The sequence below is a fragment of the Phallusia mammillata genome, chromosome 1 (genome assembly GCF_965637545.1).
Source record: "Phallusia mammillata chromosome 1, kaPhaMamm4.hap1.1, whole genome shotgun sequence".
NCBI classification, from domain to species: Eukaryota; Metazoa; Chordata; class Ascidiacea; order Phlebobranchia; family Ascidiidae; genus Phallusia; species Phallusia mammillata.
In genome coordinates this window covers 14,460,213-14,474,279 of record NC_137252.1, presented here as the reverse complement: position 1 = coordinate 14,474,279, position 14,067 = coordinate 14,460,213, and the positions used below count along the sequence as shown (strand labels likewise).

Sequence of the window (14,067 nt, the reverse complement as noted above, 5' to 3'; positions counted from 1 at the left end):
CTAACCGGTTCGCTGATCTTATAAAATTTGGTGAGACGGTTCTATAGAACCGGTGCGAACCGGCTGAATCCCACCACTGGTTCTAGTCGGTTTTGGCCTTCTACCGAAACTCCAAACCGTTTTCAACCGGAATCGAAAACCCAAAATTTTGACCCGATTTTCGAAAAAACCCAAAGGCATTCATTTTTCGATTTTCGGGGTCAAAAAATCGAAGAAAAATCCAGTTTTGGGTGGATTTTTGCCGCAATATTCCCGTTTCAAACTTGTTCTAGCCAGTTTTGGCCATCTACCGATCCTCCAAACCGGTTTAAACCGAAATCGAATACCCGAAACTTTGACCCGATTTTCGAAAAAAAACCTAAGGCTATAGCCTCTCCATTTTTTCGATTATTGCGGCTAAACAATTAAATAAAAACCCGGTTTGAGTGGGTTTTCGCCGGAATATTCCAATTTCAAACTGGTTTAGACCGGTTTCTGCCTCCTACCGAACCTCCAAACCGGTTCAAACCGGTTTTGAAAATCGAAAAATTTGACCCGATTTTTGAAAAAAACATAAGCCATAGCCTTTCCGTTTTTTCGATTTTAGGGGGTCAAAAATCGAAGAAAAATCCGGTTTTCGGAAGGTTTTCACCGGAATATTCCAGTTTCAAACTGGTTTAGACCGGTTTCTGCCTCCTACTGAACCTTCAAGCCGGTTTCAACCGGTTTTGAAAATCGAAAAATTTGACCCGATTTTTGAAAAAACCCTAAGGCTATATACCCCCTCCGTTTTTTCGATTTTAGGGGGTCAAAAATCGAAGAAAAATCCGGTTTTCGGAAGGTTTTCACCGGAATATTCCAGTTTCAAACTGGTTTAGACCGGTTTTTGCCTCCTACCGAACCTCCAAACCGGTTTAAACCGGAATCGATTACCCGAAATTTTGACACGATTTTCAAAAAACCCTAAGGCTACAGCCTTTCCATTTTATCGATTTTTGGTGGTCAAAAAATCGAAGAAATATCCGGTTTGGGTGGGTTTTCTCCGGAATATCCCCGTTTCAAACTGGTTCTAGTCGGTTTTGGCCTCCCACCGATCCTCCAAACCGGTTTAGAAAATCGAAAATTTTGACCCGATTTTTGAAAAAAAACCTAATGTCATAGACCAGTGCTCTTCAACCGGGTATACTGTATACCCAAGTGTATACCACACCAAAATTAGGGTATACGACTGAGGAAAGGTATACGAAGGGAATACAGCTGAGGTCAGTGTTACTAAACGTCGCTATTTTTTATGAAATGCAGGAAGACATAACATCGTGACTTATGTGAGACTGACCTGCTTATTGTAAATATAATTGCGTCAGGTTGGGATTGTTGCGTCAATAATGTTAATTGTGAAGCAAATAAGCACATACCTGGAGTATCTGTTAAGGTTGAACAACGTACTTTCTGAAATTTTACTTTTAATATTCCTGGAGTAAACGATTGCGAATACAAAAAAGGATTTTTTATCTTTTTGAGATCACGTCAAAATCAACAAAACGAATTGATTTTATATTGATTTAGGGCTATTGAGAACAAGTCAACACCACACCACATGTCCAAATTGCTGAAAGAATGCAGCAACAAGCTAATCATTGAATCAACTTGTTAGGTTTACACACTTTTGTATGCTAAATTTCCTGGACGTAGCACGGGGGGTGCACAACCTTTCCGCTGCGACGGCCGCATCGTAAATATACTTATTAATAGTGCCTGATAGACAATTTAATTTCTAGCTTGTTACGTAGATTGAGCTGCGCAGTCTAGGAATCAGACTTTACTGTTTATGGCGTCACCATGTAAATTGTGACGCTAATCATGCCTGTTTTCGCATTGTTTATCCATAATAGGCTTACAAAAAGTCTTAAACATGCGGCTTCTGGGCTGTTAATATGTTTTCCAGCCCCTCAAACAAGTTTTGCAAATCCAAATATTTCAGTTTACATGTTCACGGCCACAGGTTGTCTACTCCTGGCCTTGTATAACAATAATTCACGCGACCAGGCAAGTGAAAATCGAAAATTTTGACCCGATTTTTGAAAAAAAACCTAATGCAGCTATAGCCTTCCTTTTTTCGATTTTTTGGGGTCAAAAAATCGAAGATAAATCCGGTTTTGGGTGGGTTTTCGCCGGAATATTCCAGTTTCAAACTGGTTTAGACCGGTTTTTACTTCCTACCGAACCTCCAAACCGGTTTAAACTGGAATCGAACACCCGAAATTTTGACACGATTTTTGAAAACCCCAAGGCATAGCCTTTCCGTTTTTTTCGATTTTTTGGGGTCAAAAAATTGAAGAAAAATCCGGTTTTCGGTGGGTTTTCACCGGAATATTCCAGTTTCAAACTGGTTTAGACCGGTTTCTGCCTCCTACCGAATTCCAAACCGGTTCAAACCGGTTTAGAAAATCGAAAATTTTGACCCGATTTTTGAAAAAAACCTCAGGCTATAGCCTTTTCGTTTTTTCGATTTTTGGGGGTCAAAAAATCGACGAAAAATCCGGTTTGGGTGGGTTTTCGCCGGAATATCCCCGTTTCAAACTGGTTCTAGCCGGTTCCGTTTCAAACTGGTTCTGGCCGGTTTTGGCCTCCTATCGAACCTCCAAACCGGTTTGAAAATCGAAAATTTTCACCCGATTTTTGAAAAAAACCCTTAGACTTTCCGTTTTTTTTCGATTTTGGGGGGTCAAAAAATCGAAGAAATATCCGGTTTTCGGTGGGTTTTCGCCGGAATATTCCAGTTTCAAACTGGTTTAGACCGGTTTCTGCCTCCTACCGAACCTCCAAACTGGTTTTGAAAATCGAAAATTTTGACCCGATTTTTGAAAAAATCGTAAGACTATAGCCTTTAGGTTGAAATTTCGGATATTCGACTCCTTTTTTAACTGGTTTGGCGATTCGATAAGAGGCCAAAACTGGATAGAAACCACTTTGAAACTGGAATATTCCGTCGAAAACCCACCCAAAACCGGATTTTTCTTCGATTTTTTGACCCCCAAATATCGAGTTTTGTTTAATCATCGACCGAAAAGATTAAAAAAGCTGATGAAATGTTCCGAAAATTGGCTACCGACAACGCCAACTTCTTTCATTAAAATGTTGACTATACGTTACAAACTAAACAAAGTCTCTTAGCAACTACGACAAATCTCTGTACTATGCTTGCATTAACAACACCATCTGATAAAATCTCGTTTCGTTTGCTACCAAAGAAGGAAAGACAAAAACGCAACAAGTTAACGTCGGTGTGAAAGAAAAGTATGAATAAATGATGGATATGACTGTTATATTAAACTTAATGCACCAACAGTCCAGCATAAAATATAGACGCGGCGTTGACGATCATGTGTAACACAGAAGCTTAAATGACTTAAGGTGTGTGTTGCTTTAGTCTTGCCGAGGTAGGAATGAGATTTAGTTAAAACGTCCAGAAAAATAATGGCTCCGCATTACGATATTTTGTCACAAAGCTATTTGAAATTTAACACGGGGTGCTGTGTATAAAAAATTGCTATTGCGCATTTGCGAGAAGTGTTGCTTCACAAAAACCCCATTCCTCAAAAGCGAACAATTGGTCGCGCTAGGTTAAGTAAAAAAGTGTTAGTTGGAAAATCAGTCTTGATCTCATAGTTATAGGACTCCGTTTTCCGCCAACTTTTTTAGTTCATCAAGACTTGTAACCGTAGAGGATTTTCCCCGTCCGGCTCGTTTCAATGCCACCATGGATATCGCATCGCCTGCATCTTGGTTGAATATCCAATCGAATGCCGGGGGCATTTGTTCGGGCACCGGTGTCACTCCTAACATAAACGATACCTAATGGACAAAAAATATAATCTTGTTACTCCGCTTGGTTTTCATATAATTTTCATAATAACTCAAACATTTATATATGTTTTGCACATTTAGATCAGACAATAAAGTAGATCAAGTGTTTATTATTTGACTCAATTTTTTTCCTTAAATATATTTAAGGATAAGCTTAAATTTCATTCGTTTTGAAATATTGAGCAATAACAACCACAAACTAGAAGGGTGGTTTAGCACAATTTACTATAGCACATACACTACAACCTATTTTGCAATGGTAATATACTGCCTATGCTTTTTCTACATTGGGTCCCATATCGGCCAATGTTTTTTATAACCTTTGTTTGTTTCTGCAGGCAGAAACTCATGGGTCCCCAAAACCGCAACGTTGTAAACAAATAACCATGTCCAACACAGAGATCAGTAGTGTGCCTTAAATAATCATGTTATGTAAAGTATGAACTGTCCTAATCTCATGTAATTAAGACATTGTTTTAAGTTTGTAGGCCTCCATAGGGTGAAACACTGACATTTTAAAAACGCAAATTTTACAAACTGTCAAACGTCATTTCACTCAAATATTCAGAAAAATGCACCTGTTCCAGAGGGTATGAAGGGTAAATATTAGCACTAGAGGGTGAAACACAATAAGCGACAGCTATAAATGCCAAATTCAACAAACTGTCAAAAATTCATCCAATTCGGACATTGTTTAAAAAATTAGGGGGCTAATGGGGTAAATGTTGGGGCTACATGGTAAAACATAACAATCGACACCTAATTATGTCACAAAGAACAAACTGTCCAAATTTCATCCAATTCGGAAATGGTTTAAAGCATTCACCCATTTTAGGGGTCTGGTGGGGTAAATAATGGGGCTACAGGGTTAAACACAACAATCGACACCTAATTATGTCACAAAGAACAAACTGTCCAAATTTCATCCAATTCGGAAATGGTTTAAAGCATTCACCCATTTTAGGGGTCTAGTGGGGTAAATAATGGGGCTACAGGGTTAAACACAACAATCGACACCTAATTATGTCACAAAGAACAAACTGTCCAAATTTCATTAAAATCAGACATCATTTAAAATTTCACCCATTTAGGGGGCTAGCGGGGTAAATACTGGGGTTATCAAGTCAAACAAAGCAGATGGCACATCTGCATAACTATATCTACCATCTGTCCAAGTTTCATCCAAATTCACCAAAGATTTCATACCAAAAGTGCATGGACAAACTTCACCGGAGAAAAAAGAAAAAAAAAAAGAAAAAAAAAAAGAAAAAAAAAAAAAACTGAGTGAAATCAAGATGCGTCCCCTTCAGGGAAGGGGACCCATAATTAACAGTTTAAAGCTGTGGGTTCCAAAATTTGGGTTACAGTCAAAGAGTTTCAAGTAGATTCGTTTATTCGGATTTCACTCATTTGAGCCATATTTTCATCAACTTTCAGGCGTTATTGGGCTTTGTTTTTAAAAAAGTTCGGGTTCTCGCCGGGTTTCTGGGTGGTACTTTATGATTCTGGCCGGGTTTTGAGCCCATTTGGAACACTACATAGCGAAGATGTGGGCAAAAATATTTTCAATGGGTCATAGAGTTATTTAAACTTATGGCATTCTGTGACATAATAAGCTGTCATAATGGCTTGTTACCGTACGTTTGTAAATGTTTTCAAAACTTGCTGCAGTGACAAGCACAAACCATTTTGACTTAGAGTTCAGGCTGCAATGAAAAGTCTGAGAATAATTGGTTTGGAGGATATAATTTGTGGTTTGACGTAAAGTCGTAAAATTGAAAGACTTATTTTTTTAATGCGAAAGATACTCGATCGGTTTTATGCGCTTCAAATCGTTTTTACAAGAATATTGAGTGAAGAGTTGTGCTCATTTCTATGTTGGTAATCTGGCCATCGTAACGGAATGCCTGGAATCTTAATCCAACTATCCATCTACCTAAGCCTTTAGAGCCGTTAAAGTCGTTACCAAAGGAAACCGTGACACAACAAGAATCATTCGAACTGTTTTAACTCAGAAATCGATCAAAAGTTTGTTTCCTACCTCCGTAACACAAACTGGGTCATTGACGTGCTCCTTTAATGCAACACGAGCAAGGCCCTGTGCTGCGGCTCCACCGATGGCCATAAATCCTGTGCCGGGAATCAAATACATGTCCGCTCCTCCACCTGAAAAGAGTCAAACAACAATTAAACTTTTTTTGTTTAAAACAGGATTGAGCGAATTCACTTAAGGGTTTGCATGACTGACAAGGTTTTCTGTGACTATTGTTTGTTTGGAAAAACCTAAATAATTTACTTTAATGTATGGCCCAACCATTTTTGAAAAAAATATCAACGAGCTGGTGATTTATTATGCGTTAAGGTATCGAAAATGTCTTTTAAATTACAGGAGGAAGCTTTATCTTGTCTGTCAATGCCCACTAATTACACCACTCTATGCGTCAAAGGCGAAACCATTAATAATTCATTCAAAGCCGGAAGATAGTTTTGTAGAAAACAAGTGTCACTCCTTCTTATTATGCAACAAACAGAAAAGTCAGGCTGGATGATTGCTAACATTTTTACTAGTTGCCGTATAATTTTGCGTTGGCATCCCGAGTTACCCTCTGACAACAATCACCCGCCACGCATCATCGAGCAACAATGCCGGCCAGGATCTTGTGTTAACTAAAGCGAGACGGGGACGAAATTACGTCACGCCACATACCGAAGAGGGGTGGAGTAAGAAGATTTTACTTTCTCTGGAATGCTTTGTACTTTTCGCCGAAAACCCACATATTGAACATATATATGCGTGGCATATTGAACATGTTTGTTTTGCCAATCACATATTTGTAGATTTAAAACGAATTATCAAGCTTAACATTTTTGTAAACTAGCATCTCATACGATAGCAATGCGATTAAATCAATATTCAGCACCAAATACAGACAAATACGCAATGATAAGGTCAATTCAGTTCAGTCCAAATCAAATGCAAACACAAAATCTATTCATTTAAAAGACAGGAAATGTGAACATTGCTCTGATGTATTATGTGCGCATGTTTTCCGACAAAATATGTCAATAAAAATGTCCTTCTGATAATCGCGCGGTCGATATAGCCTGGTGGTATTTGTATTTCAGTTCAAACGTACGGTAAACAATCCAACAACACCCGGAAATTAATTCCAATAACCTAGTCTAACCCCTTTCTACAATGCTTAGCGTGATGAAACTGGCAAACAGCGACGCCTAATCGGAAGTAATTAACCGTCACGTTCACTCAATTGCGCACCAACCCACGCTGCTAAAATGCAAACAACCATGATTCTAAAGCGCAGACGTTGCCCAGCCCAGAACAACGCCTAACTGAACAATAAGTATTGACAAATGGACCATGTATTGGCAAGAGGTCAACCACGGTCGCATGCTCCGCAAATCAAATGGTTATGGATTTCATTAAATTTGGTCAATCAACTCTCTTTGATGTTTTTTTTAAAAATATTAGGCTGTTTTGTGAACTTTTCGCTTTTCGGTTTTTCGATCGTTGAAAGCACACGATATATGTATCTGTATAACGTTAATGTTATCACGATTGACCCGCTGGTCAACGCGATTCGCCCTCTGATTTGGCTGTCTTGTATTTCTATCGCGGTTCAATCTTAGCCTAATAGCACTAGGATTGATTTTGTTCTCACGGCTCTGAAATGAAGATGTCGCCTAAGGTTATCGGCAACCTTTGTCGAGTATATGAAATTAATTGCAGTAAAAGAACTATTTTCTTTTATTGTTTGAAAAACAGATTTTTAGCTATTAAAATGTCAAAAGTACGCTAAACGAAGAATTCAAACCTTGGTCAAACGGAAAAAAGGAGTAATTCTAAGTGCAAAAATGTTGTAAAAAACCTGGTATTTTTTGAGTGGTTCAGCTGTATGTACTCTCTCTTCGAAGTTTGTTGCAACAAGTTGCCAAAAAAACATTTTATTTGTGTTTGATTAGACCTCATGTACATTTACACTTCAAGTGAAAACGGGTATAGTTTGTGAACTCCCTGTTGGGTTTGGCCATGGGGGCAAATCTAACTATTAGAAGAGCAATTTCAACCAAATCACGGTTGTTACTGTGATAACAGGACAATTAAGTACGCTTTTACTTTTACCTGTCACGAAGGTAAATGTGCCGTTGGGGTTATCTTTCACCAGGTGAATGAAGGTCTTGTAAGCGACAAACGGCGCGACAACAAGGGAGTTCAGAGCTGATTCCAAGTCGATCTTGCCCTGGTGCATAATAGGTCCTTTCTGCCACCACGAAAACCCGATTGTGGAAACAATGTCATCAATGCGAGCCCCGCACTGGTTTGCAACCTGCAAGGCAAAGATTATCAATAGGATGGGTTGGAAAAAGTTGTGTGACAACTGACGCTAGACTTGTTGTCATGCACTCTTAAATCAGCTTTCCTTTTCATTACCGTGTTGTTTTCACAGTGGAAAGAACGCCTCTAAAGATATTAAACAATGTCTTGTCGCTGACAGTTCTTAAGTGTCGTAACCTTGCAAAAGAAAAATATTGCCTATTGACGCTGTTGAGTCTTTTTATCAATTTATTTAAGTGCATGAAGGTTTAGGCAACAGTTATACTCTGAAGATATCCAAACCAATTTTTTGATGTATGATTCAAGTAATACACCGAAGCAAGTTAAAGAACTGAATTAGTCGGAATCGTTACTTCAACAAATAGCAGGCAACCACTTTCCTATCCCTCAGGTTATACAAACTTTGATGATTGTCTTGGCCATGTATCTACAATTAGATATACACAATCTTACCTCGGCCCTTGCAGCCTCAGCACCAGCTTCGCTTCCAATGTCACCAAGGATGCATACGACCCGCTCAGCAGCATCCCCCAGTTGAGATCTCACATTTTCCAGGCGCATCGGATCCCGGGATATCACCGCAACTCTGCCGTATCCTCTTCGCAGAAAACCGGCAATCACTCCAGATCCCACGTTCCCGGCACCTCCAAGTACCAGCGCGACTTTTTGGCTACAGTCAGTCATTGTGTTGGCTAATTTAATACGGTCAGATTCTTCACCTTGAAGATAACAACGATGATTAAATAGCTTTTGTCAGAAATCAGCCAATCAGTAAAGGGACAAACCAGGGCTACGGAGTGAACAACTGCAGTCTGAGTATACGAACCTTGAGAAATCAGTTAACAAAGCCGGCTTCTATTATACCACATTCATAAGATTTTATCACGTATACATAACCGTCACTCACAACATACATATTGCGCAGATCTATAACCACGTGATAGCACATGCGACGCTTCGATAAACATTTCATCTTCAGGCCAAGCAAGTTTGAAACCGCGCCGCCACGTTTATCTGGGAGCGGAAACAAGTTTTTCTAGCCTCCAGCCTAACGGATCGACCACTTATGCTTACTTGCGACTTTGTAGCTACCAGTAACAACAAATAAGGCAACGACCCAGCGGCTATATTACGGAAATGTGATATCCAGTCAACACCCAAGGCTGTCCACACATGCCGCATTTTCGGTACGACTTACATGTTATATAGCAGGGATGATGGTCATGTGATTTGGACGTAACTGGCATTACGTCGTTTTTTGCGTCTGAAAAAATTAGCATCGTCGGTTCATAGAGAGTAACGTTGGTGCATTCAAAATTTTACTGCACGCTAATTACGTCACAGCACATTGCATTCACGGAACATTGGAATTAATTGATTAATATATATTTGCTTCAAGGCAATAGACCCGTTCTTTTGGTTACACAAAACTCTTGAAATTCCACAAGGATTGCGACGGCAAGAAAAAGTCTTCAATTATTAACAACTTCAATAAAACTGCGACTTACTGTCTACACACAGGAGATAGAATTTCCCGTTTTAACACGGTCGTTCCGGGGACTGACAAGGAATTATTACATCGCTTAACGATGAGGGCACTTTTGCGTTGACTAGAAATAGCCGAAATCTATACCGACCCGGTGCAAAAATTCACTGTTTGAACAGATGAACTAACAATACAATGACTGCAAACTGGCTCCGTCACGAGAAAACGATTTGTTAATGCGTTACAAGCACCAAACACGGCAAAATTTGGACTACCAAAGGTTAAAGGTTTGGCAATCAGGAGAAACAAAAAATCTTACGTCCTTTCCAATTCTTTCTCAAAGGCCAAAATTGCTTCCGTTACGAAGGCATTGACTTCATTCAGACAAGCTGTTTCCCCAGACAAACCATTTTGACTTTGCTGTCAACAACTTAACATATGCTGGTTGTTCGAGTTTGGGATACAAAGTGCAAGTTTAAAGTGCAACAAACACGCTGCAAACTAACGAATTTATTACTGAAAACTGAATTTTCTACAACCGAAGTTTAGGACTGTTTTTCTGGTTGCAAACTAACATAAATCTTTCCGGGTCAAAGTTTTGCAACTTTCAAACACTGTGATTCCTTGTTTAAAGGTCTTATTTGTTGAAAACGTGAGCTGAGAAAAGTTTTTTGACAAACAGTTTCCTGTCTCATAGTGGTATTGGTACAATTACATCAAATATGTCAAGTTTATCCCTATGAGAGTATGAGCAATGCATTTAAATTTTAGCAACTGATTGACACAGATTTCAATGCAAAAAAGAAGTAAGCCTTTAAGTTCATAATTTCCGCTGTCAACACGAGTAAATTATGCATAACGCTGGTTTAGATAAATCTGTAAGTTTTTGGTTCATCTGCAAAAAATACATAACTGTAACTGTACTTCCTACAAGAACAGCAGCAAAACGTTTACCTCAAATGGCTACCTTTGTCACGTTGCAGTCAAACAAACGGCGCAACAACCGGCCGAAGAAGCATGGCCTGGCCCAGCAATAACGCTGTGTTTGCACACAAATGAAAGTCTGGAGCGTGCTAGGCCTGTGGCTGCTCAAGCGTGAAGCTTCCAGTCTGTGAAAGATATGCGACGGCGTCTCACTGCAGGAGGAGCGACAGGGGACCTAAAGAAGCCATGGCACTGCGTAAGACGGTTCCGACTAGTTTTAGAGACAAAACAAAAATTCGTTTTGCGTTTTGCGAAGGCGCTTAAGCGCCGGAAATACGAAACGTGATTGCTTGTCACTGTGTAGCAAGTGCCACGTGACGTCACGCGCAAATGCGGCCGAGCGCAATTGAGAAGTTATCGCGGTAGTAAACAAACGTCATAAAATACGTGACTTTTTGAAACGAGCCCCTCGAAACATTACATAGCGGCTTCGGAGCCTAAAAATTACCATGTAAAGGTTTTCCTAGCGTGATGTCATACTATCCCAAAAGCTCGTTCTGATACCGCTACTTGAGATTGAAATTTGTATTCGAAATCAAGTTCGAAATCGCATTAGCTGGGTGAGTTGTGTAATACTTTGTAAATCTACTGTACTTTCAAAATTGACAAACAAACGTGTTCCCACAATTTTCCTGCAATCAACATCGTAATGGGAAAGACACTTCTTTCAACAGTTTCTAGCCGACGGGCTGGGATCCGCCAACGAACAACAATTTGGGAAACCACATTTTCTATTTAGCGAGACCTTGGCGTCCAAGTGTGATATGTTCACATTGGAAAGAAAGGTTGTTCGTTTTGGGCGGCGCTGTAAAGTGCTTTCGACCTCCCGGGACCATAAAAAACTTCAAAGTAGACTTTCACCAGCCTTCATCGCTTCTACTTTTCAAAAACTTCCGCAATTGGAGTTGATTAAACGAACATGCATGGAAAACATTGCATTTTTACTGCCAACGTTTTGTTCGTGAGGAAACAAGCAATGAATTCAAAGCGCTTCCGATTGGATATGGAAGGCATCAGTCGACAGAACGATCTAGAAAACCGCACGCGATGTTTTTTCTACAATCTACCGAATAGTAATACCTGTTGGACTTCTGTCACTTTAGGTTTCAGCCTTCCACATATCGTTTGTGGACTATCGACAGCATACGCACCGCTAAGCGTGAACAAACATAAACCTAATCTACAAGATCGGGGGACTATATTATCAGTTTGTATTTCCGAACCAAATTAGGAACTGCCCTCCTCTAACCTTAACACGCAATTAAGTGGAGGCCTTCATTACGAGCCTCTGTTATACACCTTCGTCACCAGGCTCTATATACAACGACATGTTGGTGGGTAAATATAGAGTTATTGATATTGCGAAATAATACTTGTTCACTGGCAACCTGCACGTAGCTTCCTCTATTAACACCCAGTTGTAAGTCCAAAGGCCGTGGAAGCTTCGACCGGTTGTATGCCGCCTCGGGCGGTGCCTAAGTAAAACAAACCTCTCGCCAGGAGATTCCCAGTAAAATAAACAAGGTTTCGGCGAGCCATGCTTGTCTTGTAAAGATAACCAGTGTGCCGAGAACAACAACAATACCAACAGTGTAATTATGGCGCCACTCAGGGTGCGAAGGTGCCAATTTGTCAGGGTGCGAAGGTGCCAAAATACATTATTTTGCTTGTCTTTGCGCAGAGAAGAAATCCAATGAAAAAATTTAACCAACTTACATAGGCGCAACACGCCGCAAACTAGCACTTTAAGCCTGATCTAATCCGCCGTTTTACGCATACACTTCAATAATAAACTCATGAGAAACTTCAAAAACACAACTTTACCTTAACGTTAAACTTTTGCGAGTTTGCTGCGTTGGTGTTTCGAGTATTTCTCGCTCTGCAAACTTATCTAATCAAGTAGAAAATGAGTTATCCCTACATTAGGTTTAACGAATATTTCCCAACATTATTGACACACATTCTGCTGTTCTCTCACGAGTGCTGTCAAACATCACCTCCAAGCGTAAAGATTACAGTTGGTGAGTCATTGACGTGTAATTTTGAGGGATCTCAAATGCGCAGAGACACAAGAATTTGACCGCATCCGGTTAGGCGTTCCGCTACAAAGACATCAGCCTTCTTTCAGCTCGAAATGAAAACAGGCACATAGCTTTGAGCCGACCGAAAGAAAATAGCTTTCGTAATGTCCCTCCTGAAACTGCGCGAAATGGAAATCGAACACAATGGTCTCTGTTGTTAAAAACCACAGGCGGAACTTTCGTCGCCAACAACCAACGCTGATGTGTTATTTCATCACATAGTCGCGCAAAACACTTAATACACTACATATTATTCGACGCCCGGTAAAACAACATTATACCTACCGCTAGATACACATTCGCTAATGTGAGGTCTGCCCATGGTCTTTCTGAGTCACAACTTAGGGCGCCTCAAGCTAGGGTTAAAAACCAATACTGTTACCGATAGCAGAAAAACAAACAAAAACTGCCGAGTCACGCTAAATATAGCAAGGTACTCGTTTGTTGTCAATTTTTTGTGTAATTTGACAACAAACGAGTCGGAAATGATATCTTTTATGCAACCTAATGGATCGTTAAGGGTTTTGAACTTGCTCTTGTGCTCCTCTGAATGCACGAAACTGATATCCCTGTGGATCGGTTTCAACACAAAACAAAGCAACGGCACGCGAGCAATTGAAGAATCATGGAATGCTTGTTAGTGGAAAAACCAAATCTCGGGTGGATAATGCAGATAAATAGCATAAAAATCAATTTAGCAAATTAACCTTATTGTCTCGCGCACATCTTCAGTTTCTTTGTGGAACATCCAACCCGCTCTATCAATAAAGTTACATCAAACAAACTTGGTTATATATTTTGGCTTTCTAACATTTCTGAAATCAACAGTTCGGTTGACAGAAAATAGTTGCACATGGCAGCAACGCTTGTTAATATTTTATATTTTCGTCGCAAGATGACAAAAAATCGGTCACTCAAAGGTAATTATCTTATACGATTGGCGGGCATCGACAACACAACAACTCGTATTTGCATTTGCACGGCAAAAATAACTCGGTTCGGAAGTTAAAAATATCTCAAAAGCCCCGCCCATTACTCGTGAAACTAGCGTGGTAGTAGTCGCGTGTCTGTACACCGGCATCCAAGATCACGGATCACTAACAGCAGACAGATTAGCGCCGAGTTTGCAAATTACCGTCTTTGCTTTGCGGCTCGCCGACGATTTTTGCCCTCTCACTCTCACGCAACCCAACTGCTCGGCACGGATCGGATTTCCATTTTGCTGGTTCTGAACGGATTACCGCCGGTCTTTCACATCGCTGCTCAAGCCGACGTTTTTTAGCCGCGGACCAATTAGGGTGCTTTGTTTGGGTCAC

The 14,067-nt window shown here is 40.1% G+C and overlaps 1 protein-coding gene across 1 annotated transcript; it reads right to left on the bottom strand.

The window, feature by feature from the left end:
• Window positions 1–3,199: 3,199 nt before the first annotated feature.
• LOC145219169 (uncharacterized) lies at window positions 3,200–9,462 on the bottom strand. Its single transcript, XM_080086561.1, has 5 exons — window positions 9,399–9,462; window positions 8,654–8,919; window positions 7,988–8,192; window positions 5,888–6,012; window positions 3,200–3,834 (listed from the first exon to the last, which is right to left on the bottom strand). Exons 1-5 carry the CDS (start codon window positions 9,445–9,447, stop codon window positions 3,649–3,651), a joined length of 831 nt encoding a protein of 276 aa, XP_079942687.1. The 5' UTR covers window positions 9,448–9,462; the 3' UTR covers window positions 3,200–3,648.
• Window positions 9,463–14,067: the final 4,605 nt, after the last annotated feature.

Coding starts and splice junctions, on each gene's coding strand:
- LOC145219169 (XM_080086561.1), bottom strand. CDS start 9,447: ATGCCAGTTACGTCCAAATCACATGACCATCATCCCTGCTATATAACA. Junction 8,920..9,398: donor TCATCCCTGCTATATAACAT/GTAAGTCGTACC, acceptor GTTATCTTCAAG/GTGAAGAATCTGACCGTATT. Junction 6,013..7,987: donor CACATTTACCTTCGTGACAG/GTAAAAGTAAAA, acceptor GACTCTTTTCAG/GTGGAGGAGCGGACATGTAT.